The sequence below is a fragment of the Clytia hemisphaerica genome, unplaced genomic scaffold (genome assembly GCF_902728285.1).
Source record: "Clytia hemisphaerica strain Z4C2 unplaced genomic scaffold, Clytia hemisphaerica genome assembly, whole genome shotgun sequence".
NCBI lineage: Eukaryota > Metazoa > Cnidaria > Hydrozoa > Leptothecata > Clytiidae > Clytia > Clytia hemisphaerica.
Window position 1 is genome coordinate 677,878 of NW_027103430.1, and position 20,178 is coordinate 698,055.

Below are 20,178 nucleotides of genomic sequence, written 5' to 3' on the forward strand. Positions count from 1 at the left end.
AGATGAAGATAAAAGCAGTGACGAATCCGAGGATATTGAAGGCTCAGAAGACATAGGAGGGGAACCAGAAGAGGAGAAAGACGACTCAAGTGAAAACAGTTCCAATCAAGAGAACCAAAACGGTGGAACCGAAGAACACGAACAAGGAAACAGTAGTCAAAATCCGGACCAAGATGGTGCAAACGGAAGAATTAGCCAATCTCTCGATCCAAACGATGACGAGAAAGGAGAACAAGAGGAAGAAAAGATGTATATGGTCGAGAGAATACTGAAAATGAAGATGAAAAGAAGCAAGAGATACTTCTTAATCAAATGGCAGGATTTTCCCGAAGAGGAGAATACATGGGAACCAGAAGAGCATCTAGACAGAATTTTGGTCGAGCAATACCTCGAATCTCAAACGCAAATGAATGCAATAGCAGTTACAAGGAATCGAATTAGAGGACCGAGACCCTACATGAGATGGTCAATAATCATGTTATTGGCAATACTGCCCATAGTATTCGGATCCAGACTAGGTAACCTGTACGACTGCACAGCAACGACACCGATGGGAGTATACGAATTTCCAACAATTCCAGATTGTACCCATTCAATGAACAAAGATTCGAAATTGATCACCAAAGAAATGGAAGTATTCAAATATTCCCCCAACATAACGCACTTCCAAATACACTATTGCTCTCTATATGAGACCACCTCAATTTGTGATTGGAAACCTGTCGTAGCATGGAGCAGAAAAAGGGCATCAAAAAAGGAATCTGAAGAATCCGAAGAGACATTCATTAGCCCAGCGGCATGCATCCAAGCGTACAACAGCCGCAGCTTCAATGGAAACCCCCTGGAAAGAAGAAGTGGGAGCCGATTGGTCAGCACTCACCCGAATGGAAAAACCGCAACTTGCAGATATTGGAGAAAAGTCACGTTGGAAATCAAAGAACTGACGATCCGATCATTCCCAGCACAAGTGGTTGGAAGATCAAAATACATCGAACAACATTTGACGCAAACAAGATGTCCCAGTAAGATACCAAAAGGGCAAACCTATGGGGTTTGTCACATGAAAGACGCTACGAAAGCTGCGTTGGTATGGAATGATCCGCATCATCCCGCCCAGGATTGGCATTCTCTCGGGAAACACGAGATCAACCAGATGGAGGACAACATCGTTATACCATCCCTCAGGATTGGAGGATCAATACAGAACACGTACGGTGAAACCGACTCGACGTTGCTATTGGATAACGGTCTGCTACTAAAAGACCCTATCATGAAAGAAAACATGTTCGAAGCACTGAAAAATATTGTCACGGACTACGCGAAACGAATGTCATCAGATGTACTTGGTCCCATACTACAAGCCCACATCATGCGAACCTTGATCAACCAGAAACAAGATATCATAGCGGAATGGGAAAGGACGTGCTTCATACAGCAAGAAGTCACGAGAATTCAACAATGGATGATTGAAGTATTTCCAACAACAGCCGCGCGATGGATTCACCAGGAACGAGGGGTGATGGTACACCTCATTGGTGAGGCAATGCAAGTTCACAGATGTTTGAAGATCTCGAATTACCGGTTAATAACAAGCCGCAGAATAGGAAATTCGTGCTATCATGACATTCCAGTGAAAGCACCTTATCACGAAAAGATAAAATTCTTGCGACTAATTGACCGCCACGTAGTTGAAAAGTCCCACAAGATCAATTGCTCTGAAAGACCACCAGTCACTTATCTCCGAAACGAGGAAGGATCATACGACGTAATTGACAAGGAAGGAAACATAACCAAGGTGATCCCAAAGAAACAATTCAAAGGAAGGAACTTCGTGAAACTACCTAAGATAAGAGGATGGGATCCGAGGATGATACGAAAACCACCACAACATTTGGCACCCTACTCTATGCTGAATATATTCTCAGAGATACATGACGCAATGGAAGAGGTGAAGCAACTTCAAATGCAACATGGGAATGGAGACTTATTAACTGGCATTGGAGTCGGTTTAGGAGGAATCCTTGAAGGTGCTGCAAGTGGGACTAGTCAAATCATTGGAGCACTAGGAAGTGGCATACAAGGAGTGTTAACAGGAGTAGGTAACCTAGATGAGAAGATAGTCACTTCCCTAGGTTCAGCGGCTAGCAACATCATCACATCAACTGGCGACGCTGTTGAATCTGCCGGAAAAGGGATCGGAAACCTGTTCAATGTATTTGGAGGAGTCAGTGGTACAATCAAGTGGATTATTATTCTATTCCTCATTGCAGGATTTGCGTACTTAAACAGAGATTCGTTAATAAAGATCTTTAAAAGAAATGTCAAACAGAAATTTACACCCGAAGAAAGCAAAGCAGGCGAACCAAAACGACTCCATCATGAGGACAATCAAAGAAGACATCGCGAGAGACGCTCCCATCACAGACATCACCACGCGAGACGATTGATGACGGAGACTGTCAACAGACAGGAAGACGGAAGTGCAAACGAAGAAGAACCGTCACAGAGAGATGTATTCACGTACGTGCATCATAACAAGAAACGTGGACACTCTCATAAAAACAGAGCAAGGCGAGGACACGTACTTGCGGTGTCAAGCCAATCAAAAGGAGATGAAGAAAAGAAACATGGAATCACAACCAGAGTTTACCTGTCAATAGAAGGTGAGACAAAACCATACATGGCACTAATCGACACTGGATCAACACACTCACTACTAAACAAAGATATCTGGGACGCTGCAGAAATAGCACCATTTCTAACACACGTTACCGACACAACGTTGAATTCCATAACTGGAGAAGAAATAGAAACCACAGGAAGTGTAATCATTCCAACGAGCATTGTAGATCCGAAATCACTAAAGAATCAAAACTTCCTGGTAGTCCCCGGTATCGAAGAAGAAGCGATAATTGGGACAGACATCTTAAGTGCTGAGAAAGCCATCATCAATTTTCAGGAGAAGACCATTACAAGCGGCAACAAGAAAACAATTTTCCAGAAAAGTAGCAATCGAGAAGGAGTATCAAAATGCTGGATTGGCCTGGGAATTTTAGCTGCGATAGCGGTTACGGCCTTGGGTACCGTTTACGGGTTGACCTTTATGAAACAAAATGTACACGAAGGAAAGGAAATTGACGGAAATCTCACACGAAACTTTGTAGAAGTCCCAACTACCCTCATGATCAAAACCGGAAAAGTATTATCAAAATGGACCAAGCACGTGGTTGTGCTTGAATTCCCGCTGCCCAAAATACTATACCCTTTCCTGAAGAAGACAGACACGAGAATGGTATTGGGAATAATTGTAGGTAGCGGACAAAGGGTTAACGCAACGGAAGAGTTCCAGAGGCTCAATGCAAAATGCCGTTTGCGGATACTCCATTGAATAAAAGAAGCAACGAAGAAAATGTAAATAGATGTAAATAACCTTAATGTTTTGATGTTCAAAATTGTGTTTCAAACTACAAACTAAACCGCACTTATATCACTATGGTAAAGACTCATTAATTTTAAAAGAGTTGCAATCATGGTAACCGAAGTACCGCAAAAGTTTGTACTATATGTATTGTGACGAAACAAAGGAAGCGGTGGAGGAAAGGAAATAACAAACGAAATTTTTGTGAGATATATAAAAGAAATAAAAAATCATTATATTTCACGGTTCAACATTCTGATGGTTGACAAGATGGTGCTGCGATTGTCCACGCTCAGCTTTCAATTACTTCTGGCGACAGGACGAGTAAATCTAGAAATCAAAATGGATAAAATTATGTCACAGAAGCAACAGGCCATGCTGTTAAAGAAAATACTAGTCGACCTCATGATGAGCGATCAATCAAGAAAGAAGGAAAGATGGTTGAACTACACAATCACAAGAATTCCCTTTCAATTTATACAGCTGAAGATAGCACCCTGTATCGAACTGCAAAGGGATATAATAAACACAAAACCCCAACTTATTCTTTCGTATTTTGGAAGGATGCACAGTGAGATAATCTTGACAAGACTTAGAAGAAGATCACCCAAAGAAGCAAGCAGTATCAGGGAAGAAGACCGCCGACTAGATATCTTAATACGTTTGACAACAGAAGAATACAGAGCTGATTATCTTCGACGAATGGGATTGAGGAAAGAAAAATTCGGAGCGTTTACGGTGTGAAGATATGAGAAACCGCCTCCACCACTACAACGAGGAGCTCCCGTACATGAGCAATGGCCGGAAGTGGTGCAAACAAAGGAAAACTTACCGAGCTACTCAATCACTTCGGCTGAATCCGACAATTCCAAACAATTCAATTCGTCATCCCAATCGGGCTCTTCTTGCTCAGCTTTAATCTGAGCCCAACGCTCGGACGGACTTACGGGGTTGTTCTTCAGTTTATTCCCTGAAAAGTAATGAAAAGAAACCATCAGGAACTGTAACAAGAATGTTATTAGTGAATCATAAAATGAAGATTTGTATATAAAATTTGATTAGAATTTGTCGATTAAAATTTTTTTTTGTAGTATTTTATTTATTTGGTTCAATGATCTGGTATCAGAGAACTTTAGGACGTTTTAATATTTAATATTTGATTGTAAATTGATATAGAATTTTTCCACTTACGTTCGATGTTGTCTTCCTTATTATAGGATTTCCGAGGTGGCAACCCATCCCAAGGAAGCACTGGCCAAAATGATGACGGCCGCGACCCACGATCGGTGTTATCTCTTCGGTGAAGAATAACTGCCGGGGAGTTCGTTTCCTCTTGATGGTAGGAAACGACAGCGCAACGAAAAATAAGAACATTTTGAAAACGTGATTGATAAATTATAAAATCAAGTCCAAACGAACGATTAAAAACTCAGTAAGCAAATGAGGCTCACTCAAACAAAACGAACTTATCATCCCAAGTGAACGAATGAAGACTCAACTAACGTTGAATAGACAACACTCACGGACGCACAAGAATGGCGTCTTATCAAAATCATCACAATCCGACAATTGAAAAGGTGAATTTAACGGTAGTGCACTACGTATCAAAAATAACTTTTGAATTCAAAATTAAAGAATGGATAATTGAAATACACATTCAGCATAATGAAGAATGAAATGCTGTTTATAGCAAACAGCTGAAATTATAACCTGGATCCAGAGACAATTTTCGAAGAAATCACGTTCGGCCGGCTTAAGGGCGTGATTTCCGATTGAAACATGCATATGGTAGATATGAATTATAGTATTATGAATTGTTTAAACTGCAGTATTATGAATGAATTATTATGAATTACCGAACTATGAAAAACTTATGAATTTTTACAATGCGCATTGAAAGAAATAATAAAGAGACTGAAAAAATATCTTACGTTGGTAGATCATTAACTATCAACAAATTGACAAATTTTTTTTAAAAAGTGACGAGGACGTCACTTGTCGAACGTCGGAGATGTGAGGTTGATGATGATGAATAGTAAACTATAATGAATAATGCAAAGGAGGTTGGGACTGAGCCAACACGATGTTAATGAACTGAAAAATGAATAGACATCAATAGAGTGGGGCTCAGGCCCTCGAGCTCAGACCTCTGAATAGGGCGAGAGATTATGAGTGAGAAAAGGAAAGAAATCAGGGACTTGAAAAGGAGAACTTAAAGGAGAAGGACTTCAGGGACTTGAAAAGGAGAACTTGAAGGAGAAGGACTTGAAAGAGAACTATCGTTAATTACATGCCAGAGTTACTAAGTTATTTGATGTTATTTATGTTACGCTTATTTGATATTTATTGCTTAATTGGAGAAACAGAATTGATGTTGATTGAAATCTATTAGCGTACCTTTACTACGTGTCCATAGACTTATCCCCAATAAGGGATACCCTGATCGAAGGAACAGATAAGTGATCTGAGAGGTCCCCTCAATAACTAAAGGGTGACCCCAATCGCCTAACTTCCCTTCGTCACAATATGCCATGGTGTCCATCAGTAACATAAACAAAGCCTGTACTACACGGGGACGAGATTGCACACAGAAAATTCTGACGTCAAAAAGTACAATTATAAAAATAATTGACGTCAAATAAAAAAAATAAAAATAAAAATCTAAGACTTGAATTTTTGAATCCAATATCTTCATTATAAAATTGTCAAATTGAAAACGGTTTATTTCGACGTCTCTTTTCGAGAATTTAGTGAAGAGTCAGTTTTCTGTACGGTTTTATCTGGAAATTCATTTCAAAATGGACATCGATGAAGCAGTTATGGAGGTTAATCAAACAAAACTCAGCAAAATTATCCAAGATGTGCAATGTGCATCGGAAGCACATTTAAAAGTGGAAGTTGTTCAAAGTTCTTCAAAAGCACTGGTGAAGAGTGGGGGCGATTTAACCAGTGAGGAGTATGAACGAAAATTCAAACAAACGGAGCTGAAATATGCGCAAGCGAAGGAGGTTTGTTGAGTTACAATCTTTATTTTGATGTCATTCATTACGAGTTGTATCGATATTTTACGTGAATAGCTTAGTAATCTAGGGTTTTAAACCGCCTTTTGATAGTTTTCACAGTGTCCATTGCTGGCCGACTCGGCTGTCTGTGAACTGAACGGAACAATGGAAAGAGTTGGGGTTTGCGCTGACACCTCGGATGCCTTAGTCATCGCTCCCTTAAAAAGACTCTTTTCGCAGTTTTCAGACTTACGAAACTATCTGTCTAAGAGCTCTAAATTGTCTTTTTATTTTCTTTCCAGCAGTTGTCATTTTACAAGAAAGAAGTGAAAGCACAGGTCATGTTGAAGCGCAGCACGAAGAAAGAGTTGCAAGAAGCTGTCAAGCAAGTAGAATTAGAAAAAATGGAAAAAGTAAGAGTTTTGAAAGGCTTAGATTCTTTCTTAGAAGAGCACGAAACAAAGATGAAGGTTTTCATTAATGATAAGAATGACTTGGTTGGAGACTGGACGCGAACAACGAACGAGAAAGATGCAGTTCTTCGACAACAGGTGAGAAATGTATATACGACGGACTGATCTTTCCCGATAGACTTCATTTCGATTGATAATCTTTGCCACCATCCTATCTTTCATATTTCTTGATCCATGAGGATTTTAAGAGACTTTAATTTAGAATTTGCCACTGAAAGTCATTCAGGCGATTAAAGGACATCATTATAACGTATCTACTATCATTTCCTTACACAGCATTTTTAAACAAAAGAAAAACAATTTTTCACAATTTTGAGGAAACTCTATTGTTTATTCAGCGTTGCCGGCATAGGCCTTTCCATATTATGAGAATCTAAATAGAATGACCTTCTTTTTGTACAGGTGAACGCTTTGAAAACAAAAGAAGAGTTTTTAAACGATGCCAACAAACAAATCGAAAATTACAGACAAGAAGTTCAAGAAAAAGATGTTTCTTTGGTAGGTTTCTACTAAATTTACTTAAAATTCAATAGCTCATTCTAACGCGTACCCTATATTTCCAACCCCCAGACATTACCATCATACTAGACATTGAATAAACTAATTTGAATTGATTTTAAAATCCATCACCTACATAGAGTATTAGGTATGTATAATGAGTATGGATAACGAGTTAAAGATACAGATAGTTGTTTGTCTATAGTTCCACAGGGCGCTTTGTAGAAGCTTGACATCTCTATCGTTATTTTTATTCCAGGTGTCATTAGAGAAAGAAGTATGCAGCCAATGGGACGAAATAACTGCTTTAAGACAAAAAGTCAAATTGCTTACATCTCAAAACGTAAGTTATAATTACACTTTAAAGTTCTCCAATGCATGATGGGTAATTAGAACTAGAAGTGATTGTGCTCTGATAAGAACTTCTTGTTATTGGAGCGACGGTTTTGAGTTTTGATCCCCAGATTTGTCCGAGATTTCCGTATCCAGGAGAAAATTTTTATCGTTACTGAGGAGCTCTTAAGGCGACCCTTAGGTGTTTATTTTACAATAACTGTTCACTCACTTTTTGCTTAAAAAAATTGGTGAAAATAAGAACATGTTTAAGACCATTTTTAGGCTTGAAACTCAAAAAGTTAAGAACATCCAAATGCTTCAAAAATTAATCAAAAAAAAGGTAATGAAGATTATGGGGAAGAGGAGATTGTTTTCAATTTTATTTTCTAGAACTCTCTCAAAGCTGACGTCGAATATTTGGAGGAAGAGCGATCACAAAGACGAAAAACAAAATGGTACCACCGATTCGTGTTGTGGCGCAGATGCGGATCTTCTCCTTCGCCTCAATAAACAATTTATTTTCAAATTTCCTTTTCAACATGATGCATATAAAATTAGTATTTATTAGTAATTAGTCTTTTCAAATGAAATTAGTAAAAATATTGCCTGGATTTCATGTTTTTAATTTAATGATTATTTTTATGAAATATAGTATAAAAACAAAAAAAATAACATACTCGTTTCATTCTTAAGCTCTTGATCATTAGTATCACCGAAAGTATTAAAAGAGAGAATAACATCCAAAGAAGAGGGGACAGTACACTCTTTCGTTAAGTACCAATAACTTTTTGTTGAGTCTCAGCTGTTCTTATTCTTTACACTTTGATCCTCAAATTGTTCTTACTTATCGGCATTTTGGAGCCATTACTTTCTTATAAAATTTTTCTAATAAAAAAGATTATATTTCGTAATCGAGTCTTTCTTACGTCAACAAGTCAATTTTGATTTGGTTGGGCTTTATAGGCGCCACTTTTGCGATTAATTCACTATGGTAAAAATTCATAAGTAGTTGCCGCTCCACTGGGAGAGAAGGAAGAAATTATGTGCAGAATAAAAAGATGAAAGAAGGAGGGGAGCTCTTACCCTTTCTTTTGATGACTTCGACTGGGCAGTTCTTCATCGTCAATTTCACCTTTATTGATGGATGATTCTAATCGATTTACTCCAGCCTCCTAAAGTTAGAAAGTGGTCGAGCGTAACAGCGTATGCTAATATCTTAAGAGTTGAGTTTTTAGTTGTAATCAAGAACTACCAGAGATTATTGACACGTCTAAGTTCTGACTTCTGAAATGATGTGATGTCAGTCTTGGTAAGTGCAAAGACTTTCTTCCCTTCGAACAGACAGCTGAAACATTAGGAGTTTTCTAACTTGGTTAGCAATATACTTACGACATTCTGTTGAGAATTTGAAGACACTGCATCTCTGTCATCAAAGTCAATGATCGGTGGTCGTTCCTCTTGAAAAACGTCTGAAAAGAATTACAGGAAGCGAATAATTAAGATTGTTCTTTGATGAGGGCTGCTGTGTAGGTTCTTCTAGGGGACATAAGTAGCGTCTTTAGTAGACTTTTTGCACATCTTTAAATAGCCTTGTGAGGACTAACCGAAAGCCATGAAGTGATCGGTCTCTTTTGGAATTCCTGCAGCTTGTACCACTGAACTGTGAAGTATTTAATCTTCAGTAGAAACCAGACACTACCAATAACATACATACACCTACCTGGTGTTTTAACAGGGCTCAAATCCTCTTCATCATTATAAGCTTTCTCTTTCCACAGACCGTGTTTCTATGAAAAGAGATATGAAGAGATATTTACAATCTCATTCAATCTGCATGGCCATGAAAAGTAGTTTGTTTTGACAATTTTTTATCTCTCCTCATTTTGACAATAATCGACAGTCAATGTAAACTAACATTTTACCTGGCTGAAATAGACACGGTCAAATTACCTTTGTAGTAAACGAAAGAAGAAATAGACTGCAGATTTCTTCAATTACCTTCATAGCGAAGTAGTAAAGGAAAGAGGAAATAGACTGCAGATTTCTTCAATTACCTTCATAGCGAAGTAGTAAAGGAAAGAGGAAATAGACTGCAGATTTCTTCAATTACCTTCATAGCGAAGTAGTAAAGGAAAAGGAAATAGACTGCAGATTTCTTCAATTACCTTCATAGCGAAGTAGTAAAGGAAAGAGGAAATAGACTGCAGATTTCTTCAATTACCTTCATAGCGAAGTAGTAAAGGAAAGAGGAAATAGACTGCAGATTTCTTCAATTACCTTCATAGCGAAGTAGTAAAGGAAAGAGGAAATAGACTGCAGATTTCTTCAATTACCTTCATAGCGAATCGATGGAAGAAAAGACAAAGCAGGAGGAGCAGATCACACGAGGTCGACCATTGATTACGTTCTACTCCAATAATCCTCGGTGGACAAAGTGGACTGTCTTTATAATCCGTTTTGTAGTAAGAACATTCGTTGAAATTCAAATCATTGTCGCTGTTATACTCATCTGTCGGTAGCTTGAACTGGAAGATATATTTGACGACAATGACGAGTTCGACGTAAGTTATGACGGTAATCCAAAATCGTTTTGTCGGCCTCGGGATAGACAACATGCCCCATAAGAAGACGAAGAAAGGGAGTGGCATGGAGAGGATGGAGGCGTAATAAATGTGATTTATGATCATGAAGGAGTAACAGAGGAGGTCAGTGTTAGCCAGTAGAGCGTAGTATAATGAAAGTAGAAGTTGGACCAAGATGGAGTCGTTCTTTTTCCACGACTGTTGTTCGTCCTCTTCTTCTTCTGTCGGAATAAGTGACCACGTGTCGGAAGGTTCTTCTTCTTTTAAAGAGCTCGATGAATCCTATTGGTGGAGAGAAAATATGAATGAATACTATTGTTGGAGAGAAAACACAAATGAATCCTATTGGTGGAGAGGAATACGAATGAATCCTAGTGGTGGAGAGGAATACGAATGAATTCTATTGGTGGAGAGGAAAACGAATGAATCCTATTGGTGGAGAGCGAACTCGAATTATTCCTATTGGTGGAAGAAAAATACGAACGAATCCTATTGGTGGAGAGAAAGTATGAATGAATCCTATTGGTGGGGAGGGAATACGAATGAATCCTATTGGTGGAGAGGGAATACGAATGAATCCTAGTGGTTATGTAGGATTAGGTTTCACAGAATTAAAAACTTTTTTTGATTAGCCTATAATAAAAAGCTTAGATCAAATAAATAAAAAAAACCTTGGTGATTCCAGAGCTAGCTCTACTCAAATCCGGTAAGCTTTTCACTTTAGGCGGCGGTGGGCGTTCAAGAATGATTTTGGCGCGTTCTTTTCGTTCGTGGTGGAGTTGGGAAGCGATCTGACGATAATCGGTGGACGTTTCGTTCAATGCTTTGATGAAAGCGTTGGTGAATGTGACCATACCATCACCACATATCGTCGCATACTCTTTTAATTTGCTTTTCCATACACTTTCTGGCTCTTCTGTTTGATCTGCAGTGGCTTCTAGAAAAAACACAATTTACACTATTAAAGTGTTTTGGATCAAAGGTCATATTGAATAACAATCAACTTTTACGGTAGGAAGAACAAGAAAGAGTTCAATATGACTCAATGTTTACTTTCTGGCCTTACCATTCTTGAATTTAGGTACAGACCGCCCAGCCCTGAGCATCTAAAATTTCGAAGGAGCTTTAGCAGAAGATTTGGCAAATATTGATAGAATTCTAGAAGAATTTTAGGGAAAACTCTAAATTTTCTAAAGCAGTTTCAGAGATTTTTAGGGAACTCAAGTGTTTAAATTTTGCTGATTCAGCATACCATCTGGTGGTCGGTCATGATCGAGAACAATGTCCATGGTTTGATCGCTGGTAATTTTGTGTTTACGCCTCCTCTTACGAAGTTTGGTGGCTTCTTCTTCTGGTGCAGTAGTGGTTGATGAGGTGGAAGGTTTGGAAAGAGAACTCCCGTCCTTGTCTTCTGTAACTGGAATTTCCACTGGAAATAAACAAAAGAGAAATATCAATGTTTGAGAAATGTCTCTTTTCATGAATCAAAAAGTCTATCTAGAGGTCTTTCTCAATGTTTTGCAAATGGACTAACAGAGAGACAGAAGGGGAGCCAGATGGGCAAACTAAAGAAACTCGTTCATGACTGGGGCCATCTTGCAGTTAAGTATTTGGAAACCTTACCCCTCTCTTTCTAAAATGTTCTTTTATAAACTGGTAACATGTGGGAATTGAAATAAATTAATACGCGTCATAAAAAGAAACCCACTTACCGATTTCGACGTTAATTTCCCCGATCACACCATCGGGTTGATCTTTGACCTGTTCCGATGTTTGTTGTGGAGGTGTCGTCATCGTCAAATCGGGCGAAGAAGTTTCCCGATCCTCGCTGTCCGATTCCGAACCGGATGTATCAAAAAGATAATAATCACCCGAATATATTGCTGCAATAGAAGAGATAGATAAATTGAAAGATGAGGAGTAAAGTTTGATGTTTAAAAATATTGGTCGAATAGACGAAAAACAGATCCATGCCAACACCTTATGTTCACATTATTTAAGAGTTTTTGCTTGGAAAAGAAATTAGTTTCTGGGGGAAAGTTTATATCCCTGATCATGAAGATTGATGTAAACATGAACTTTATGAATATAACGAACCTTCATAATGAGATATAGGTTCTTGATGGTTTGGATGTAATTCAGCCAGTTTCTCCTTCAGCCTCGCCACCCTTCAAATGAGAGGAAAAACATATGAAGATGAATATGAAGAAGATTTAGCTCAAGGGAAAGTTGGAGCTAAAATAACTAACTTTTGGAATGGTCAAAAGTATACGCAGGGGAAAAGGATTTTAGCCCGAACAACCATTATTGGCATCTTTCCGTATTATTTGGAGGATAATACGATGATCTACTCGTCAAGCCACATACAAAATAGTTCTCCGTAATTTGAATATTTCTTTAAATCTGTTCATCAAAGTTCTATTTAGAGAGTTTTAGAGAGTAACAAAACGGTTTTCAACAATTCGCAACTCACTTGTCACGAATGAGTTGCATTTTCATTTTATCATCTTCAATGGATCGCGTCAATCGTATTTGTAAGCGTTCTTCCACCAGCTGTGCACCTCTACAAAGTAAAAACATACACTCTCGCTCATTCCAAAACATTGGTCCCCTCAGCTAGAAAGTAGCTCTCTATAATCCGATCCCTTTCTCTAATTCGAAGAAAATTGTTACTCCCTCAAAGATCGAATTATAGAGAGGCAACTGTAAATATTTTTACATTTTGCTTTGATTTATTATAAAAATATACGAGTTGTATAGGCGAGAGAGATATGGAATCTTGAACAAGTCTTGGAATGATGATGGCTGGCGTCCCTGGTGATTGACGGCAGATACCAAGTTCAGTACTGAGAGATCTAACAGTCGTCTCATTAGAGCAAGAAAAAACAAACTCTTTTTTATAAGGACCAATAAGTTTTCATTGAAACTTGGCTGTTCTTATTTTGACAAAAATTTTCCCTTTCCTTGTTTGTCAATAAATATTTGAAGATTGTTAGACTTTTTACTAAATTTTAGACCCTTTAATTGCTTAAAATCAAGAGCAACATTTTGTTCCTTAAATTGTTCTGATAGACACATTTTTTGCCCCTCCGCTCAGCATATACAACCGTTGCCAATATATTATGACACATTTCCGGTGGTCAAAGTTAGATACATTGCAATAACATCCCTCTCCCCTCCGGAACAATGTTGGTGGGAAAGAAATATTGCTTGGCCGGTCCTTAGCTCGCCTCGACAACATTGTTTAAGGGGGGAGTTGAATGCTCATTTTTGTGCTTTGTGTCATAGGTTTTGTCAATGATTGTAGTTGGAATAGTTAAAAAGCGACGAACCTGCTAGCCATCTCCGATTGTCGTCGATGTTCTCGTATCACGAATCGGAAATATTTGGATTTGAAGATCATGTATTGAGTCAGTGCAACAATGAAACATACGGTGTCCATGACCAGACCTGGGTCATTCTCGGTGACACATTCAGAGTTGATGTTTGATGGGATGTCGTAAGCCTCTGGATGGATGCAATATAGGTTGAGTAGTTGAATGATGAAACAGTTCGTTTCGTCGAAGATTGCATTGATATAAACACACGATACCAACTTTAATGAAAAAGAGACGGTCATTTGAAACTTCACATTTTTCTCTTTCGATAGGCAGCCTAAAGGGCGGCACGGCGGACACCCTCCATAATCTCTGATAGAACAAGCTAAACCCTTTTATTTGGAAGTTGGGGGGTACTGGCTTTAGGCGAGAGCTTTGCAATACTCTCCCGGGGGCGTCCGGAGATCTGTAGAAGCCACATTTGGCCTTTTAAGGATTGTATAAAAAGGAATTGGGATCACATTCGATAAGCATTACCGGACTGTGGTATGACTATATCGTGCGCTGTACTCTGATATGTAATCAACAACTTTACAATCTGCAATCCCATTGGTTAATTGCAAATCTGGAAACTCATCAAAAGCTAACTAGCAGACGATCACTCCGAAAAAAACCAACCTGAAGCCAGAGTTTGGAGATGATGACAACATAGATGTAAGCCAGGAAATATTTCCACCACGTCTTCATAGTGTAACGGGGGCGTAAATAAAGACCTTGTCCATGCCATAAGAAGAAGAAGCAACCCACAATGAAACCAGAGTTGAAGAGGCTGGTCGTACTTTGAGCTGTGACGTAAACAATGGTCAACGTCAACCATAAGAATTGCTCCAAAAATAAGATCTAAGGGGAAAGAAACGTGTTTGATGAAAAGTTATTTTTTGTTTTCACTAAAAAAATAATTAACAAGAAAAGTTATCTTTCAATCCATCAAACAAAACTAAAGATTTTAAAATTTATTATCAAATGTACAACAAGAAATCAACATGTAAAAAAATATCTCACTAAAAAAATATGACAGTTACATACGCAGGAAAAGAGGGTTGGGAACGAGAAGAACTCTTGAAAAGTATCTGTAATGCATCGATACGATTGAGTCTTATGGCTGATTTGTTTAACAACTCAACTCTTAAGACAATGCACAGTTTAATCCGAAAATCTCGTTTCAGATTCCCATTACAGTTAGGATTCAATCAAAGGCAATAAAGAAATAGTGAGACACGAAAGAGGTCTTGCCCACTAAAACAATAAAAGAACAAAATTGTCTTCGAGCTTTTTGCACAGTACCTTGATAAAATCGAGCCACGTTTTGTTATTCATGAAATCCGGGGGTGAATATTCTTCACGTGTGACGTCATTGATGTTAGGATTGGTATTCTTGTGAGAGTTCTTGATAGCGTTCATTTGACAGCACGCGGCCAGGTATTGGAAAAAATCCGCTGAAGAAAGGAGAAAGTGAGAAAAGAGAGATCAAACTAGGCTAGGTTCAATTCTAGCATATGTCAAAAGTTTCAGCATTCAAGGCTTGAACTCGTGTATACAATGTTGGAATCTTATCAGAGGGTACTAAACTGTTTCTCCATGTGTATAGACCTTTTCATAAATTACGTCACGAATATCGCTTGCCTCCTATTCAAACAATTACCATGGTGATTATGTCCCTTGAGGCATTAAATGGTTTTTTTATGAATAGAAAGTAGTTTAAATAAAATCCGCTGGGAGTCAATCACCATGGCAATAACTTCAAAACGAGGTAAGTGATGTTCGTAACGTAATTTATGAAAAGGTGTATTCTATACATTACGTATGAAAAATGAACACCGAACAACTACAATAATTAAAGTGTCGCGTGACTCACCGAGAAGAAATTGTTGGTTTTGTGGCATCTGCTGATTGGTTAAGAAAAGCCATTGTGTCAAACCTGACGTTTTACTTCCAAACGCATTCGTCCAAGGGTAGTCTAAGCAGAGTAAAAAAAAAAGTCTTTTGATGTGATGCTGTTAGTCGAACACGCATGGGGGACTAAGAAAAGTTTTGTAAAAATTTCCCTGATGTGGTACTATTATTCAGTAGGGTGTTTGTTTACCGACCAAAATCGGAAGCATATTCGTTTTACAGTGGAAAGTTTTTATAACTCAAAAAAAATTAAGGCATTGTTCATTTGTTTAGTGAAGGAACAAGAAAACTTGTTCGAATTAAGGAAACATTCGAGTAATAGAGGTTTAAGTTTTGGAGATTCACCTGTACAGTGATAGAAGAAGCAGTGTAAGAATAATTTCAGGAATTATAAACAATGTAAGAATGAAACTCTTTCAAATCGTTTCTCTTGTTCGAGTTACGGAAAGTCGACTGTAGTTTAAATCGAAAATGGAAAAGATCGTGAACAAAGAACGGACGACCGAACGGTTTCCTAGTGGTCTTCGGCTGTTCTGGCGATTTTTAGAAAGTTCTCCGGAATTGAACCATGCTTAATCGTGGGCATTCTTATAAATAATGTTTTTGTATTAAAAGACAAAGAAATATTAGGAAGAAGTCAAATGAAAATCTGTAAAAACGGCGATTTCTGGCATATTTCCGTCATTTTCGGCCGGAAACAAATTACTTCTCATAAATCGGAATCCGCCATGTTTTTGGTATTGCTAACACGCATCTTTGTGGAAAGAATCAGAAAAAAACTTACGATAAAATCTCGAGAAAATGCCAAAAACGGTTTTTCCGGCATATTTCCGGCATTTTCATCTGGAAAACTTTTTTCTTCTGAAAATCGGGCTTTGTCACCTTTCGGACATTGCCCTTAAGTTGAACTTGAAGCTCGAATAACCGCGAGAGTGTTTGGCCTGGGTTAGGTAAACAGATCCAAGGGGATCACCATCACACCATCTCACTTCGAATAAATGCAGGTTCGAATAACCGTATTTCTGCTCATTCAACTATGTTAAAAAGAAGATAAGAACACAACAATTTACCTTTGCAAAGTGCAGGCGGCCAACCCAAGATCGAGATATACTGTGCTGGTATCAAAATCGCTAAATACCAAACATAAATGCGCCAGATTTTGACCACGTGACGCCTCTTAGCGAATAGGAAGACGCCAATCCAAATAGAATGGAGCACAGAGATGACGTCACCTCGTGTACAAACCGCAATCACCATGACGACTAGGTTCGACTGAAAAAAGGGAAATAGTACAATCATTTTATTTTTCAGTCCATTTTTTGATGGGGTTTTGACAATTTGACTTGCCTCTTACCCACGCCTACATTATCCTTTAAGTTATTTTTTTTGGTATATTTGATTGTGTAAAGTTTTCTTTGTAATTTGACAGAATAAAAGAAAAACTATTTTGGTATATTTTATATTGGTGAATTAATTACCACGCCAAAAATTAGTTCAAGCCATGATGCTTAACGTCTTCGCCACGAGTTGTCAATTTTCAAACTTTTTCACTTTAATTTTTTAAGATAGTATTAATGAAAACTTTATATTAGACTTTATAGTAGCGATAAAGGTGGGTTTGTTTCACCAAAGACAGTGCTCTACGTAAAGGGGCAATAATGGTGAAACTTTTTTAAATGTAGAACTTAAAGTTTCATGCTTACAATCAGCTACATATGATACAAGTTTGATCTAAAGTCTATTTCAAATTAGCTGGCAGCGGCCCCCCAAACCCCAATAACTTTCGACAAAACCCGAACTAAGTAGCGATAGACAAACAGGAGTGGAACATCGCCATGTTAGACTTTATATAAAATTCATCTCACTTAGATCAAAGCAAAGAGAACTCTAAAGTTTCCATAAATAATTGAGTAACGCTTTTCTCATCCTGAAATTAGCATTACTCTAAGATCGCCTAATTTTCCTTTATTTCTTTTTGGATTTTTTTTCAGCTATCACAAGCTGAATTGCTCTAAATACCTTGGTTTTCGCTTATACCTTATTGTTGGGGTTTTTGGAGAATTTCGCACCTCCTTTTATTACATTTTGAAAAAATTCCAAACCCCCTACTACTCGGAACCTTAGAGTATACATTGTAAGACTATCTACCATTACAACAAAAATGCCGATGAACAAAATAATTTATCTATCAAATAGCCATGTTAAAGATTCGCTAATATTTCAACAGAATTTCACTCACCTCGACACCAAAGTTGGCGAAGAAATGATTACAGAGATACTTGAATCCACCGAAAATGCTTTCGTCCGCCTCTTTGCGTGTGACGTCGTCAAAGAGGATGCCAGTTGGAAGTTTAGTAGTGTTGCTATGGTAACGGTGAAGTTCTTGGTGATGTTTGATAACTTTTTGAAAGACGATGACAAGCACGATAAACAAGTAGCCCTGAAGAAAGAAGATAAATAACACACTGAAACGATCTGGAAGAAAAGATGTAATCTGCCAAGCTAGAATAATCGGAAGGCTAAAACCAAAATAAGATGCAGTAGAGTCTCTATAACCCTAACCTCTTTAACTCTAAAGTTTCCTTAACTCTTAAAACTTAAGATAAGTTTTCTCGTCGTTTCAGTTAACAATGCCTTATAAACCTTACTCAATAACTCGAAATTTCCTTAACTCGAACAAAATTTGCGTTCCCCGTGCGTGTTCGAGTTATGGAGACTCCACTATATTTATAAGATGTCATAGTCAAAAGACTTTGAAAAGCTGTCTTTTTGTAACATTTTTGCAATATCTTACGATCAGCATTCTTTTGGGGAGAGAGTGACTCAAAGAACATCGAAGGAAAGATTCAGAACCTATACCTATAATAATAAAGTATCGAATTCGGCATAGAAGAAGCAGCATACATACCCTAACATCTTGCGATACGTTGGAGGACTTATGAAAACCCAACCAAAACTCGTTGCTTGCGAAGTGATCCACACCAGCAGGTACAAGAACGGTCTGTCAATTAAAATGATGGATATTAAAAAAGATGAGATTTCAAAGAATTCAAATTTCTTATACGATCAGTAAAATAAACCTTTGATTTATATATGTTTTAGCCAGATATTTGAATGCCAAACTTAATTGAAAAATGTGTTACTCCACTCTATTCCCCAGTTAAAAGAGTTTGGAAATTAACTCTTCTTTTGTTTTTAGGCCCGGACGAGATATTCAATAATCATATCAATCGAAAATCTCTCAGCTCCTCCTCTTTATGGAAAAGACAAGTCACACCATTTGTCTCACACCCAAGAAAGTCGAAATTTGTTTGGAAAAGTTCTTGCCCTGTTCAAACGCTCTTGCCCTGTTCAAACGCTCTTGCCCTGTTCAAACGCTCTTGCCCATCACCCCTCAACAAAGGAGAGTACACAATGTCCGTGGTTACCTTATTGTTAATAACTTCAGTGCAATTGTATTGTAGGATGTCTTCTTTGACAAATTGTAATTGGTAGATCATGAACACCAACACCACGATGGACGACCACACAATCATGACGTAATTTATGAACTTTTGAACCATGTCATTTAGCATCGCTATAGCAACGCACACGATGAAACAAGCGTTGACGGCGGACACCTGTACGAGAAGAAAAATTCACTGATGGTTATATTTTGCCAAAGCGTCCTTTTTGCCGTCCTTTGTGACAAAACTGTTGTGGAGATAAGCCCCTTACACATTTCTAATTCGAAAAACTGTCATTTTTGGCTAGTGGTTCCTAAGTAGTTCCCATGTAAAATCACTACCATTAAACGTATACACGTTTTTTTTTATAAGGAACACGTTTATAAGGAACTCGAGGCTGAAAATGGTTCAAAAAATAAGGAATTGTTAAGGAACTGCTCAGGCTGAGAATAAGTGGATTTGAAAATAATGTACCTTATTGGGATTAATTTGACCAAATTTTGATCTTTCAAGGGGCAAAAAGTTCAAAATTTCCTATGTAGTAAGGAACTCGATAAGGAACTTTGAGACTGAAATTCTCTGTAAAAGTAAGGAACTCCAGGCTCAGAGCAAAGTTAAGGTTCCTTATAAAAAAAAACGTGTATGGGTTGAAACTCGGCTTAATAATAGAGAGAACAAACGTCATTCATTTAAAGAAACTTTTCTTTTCAAATCTGGTCAAATTGACTTTCTTTTTTGATAAATTTGAAGAGAGAAAATATTAAAACCTCGCTTGAATCTCGAAATATTATCGTTAGATAACCTGGCAAAAACTGATGCTAATTCCAAAGTTGGAAGGGTCCTTAAAGATTGTGCACAAACTGAAGGTTTTATTTATGTGTATACAAATTGTTCTGCGTGTTTTTGTAGTGTGTTTAAGTCGGTGTTTTTTTTAGAATGTACCAAACTGTCTTTTTTGGGTATCTCCTGTTTAAGCCAACCTTTCTTAATGAAAACTTTTACATGAGTATTTCAATTTATTTTGAGAAAAAGAGATAGGATGAAATATCCCGATTTTTTTAGTCCGGCTTTAATTGGATGAGTTGAACAGCTACAATTTAAGGACAAAATTAGGAGTAATCTAGGATGAGAGCTTTCTTACGAGCGGATGGAT

General features: G+C 37.8%; 2 protein-coding genes across 2 annotated transcripts in view; one reads left to right on the forward strand and one right to left on the reverse strand.

Annotated features, from left to right (window-relative positions):
* The window catches only part of LOC136797998 (piezo-type mechanosensitive ion channel component 2-like), a 66,869-nt gene that overhangs the window by 16,269 nt on the left and 30,422 nt on the right, over positions 1-20,178 (reverse strand). Inside the window, exons 16-32 of the mRNA XM_067054587.1 lie at positions 19,008-19,199; positions 18,488-18,580; positions 17,819-18,019; positions 16,650-16,851; positions 15,542-15,643; positions 14,971-15,122; positions 14,305-14,526; positions 13,642-13,904; positions 12,783-12,872; positions 12,407-12,477; positions 12,022-12,192; positions 11,562-11,738; positions 10,981-11,246; positions 10,061-10,591; positions 9,448-9,514; positions 9,117-9,196; positions 8,811-8,899 (exon numbers count right to left, since the gene is read on the reverse strand). Of these exons, the coding sequence (XP_066910688.1) occupies positions 8,811-8,899; positions 9,117-9,196; positions 9,448-9,514; positions 10,061-10,591; positions 10,981-11,246; positions 11,562-11,738; positions 12,022-12,192; positions 12,407-12,477; positions 12,783-12,872; positions 13,642-13,904; positions 14,305-14,526; positions 14,971-15,122; positions 15,542-15,643; positions 16,650-16,851; positions 17,819-18,019; positions 18,488-18,580; positions 19,008-19,199 (2,969 nt within the window). The remainder of the gene's footprint in view (positions 1-8,810; positions 8,900-9,116; positions 9,197-9,447; positions 9,515-10,060; positions 10,592-10,980; positions 11,247-11,561; positions 11,739-12,021; positions 12,193-12,406; positions 12,478-12,782; positions 12,873-13,641; positions 13,905-14,304; positions 14,527-14,970; positions 15,123-15,541; positions 15,644-16,649; positions 16,852-17,818; positions 18,020-18,487; positions 18,581-19,007; positions 19,200-20,178) is intronic.
* Positions 6,217-8,237, forward strand: LOC136798018 (ERC protein 2-like). Its single transcript, XM_067054610.1, has 5 exons — positions 6,217-6,426; positions 6,723-6,971; positions 7,296-7,391; positions 7,651-7,734; positions 8,118-8,237. The coding sequence occupies exons 1-5, from the start codon at positions 6,217-6,219 to the stop codon at positions 8,235-8,237; spliced, it is 759 nt and encodes a 252-aa protein (XP_066910711.1).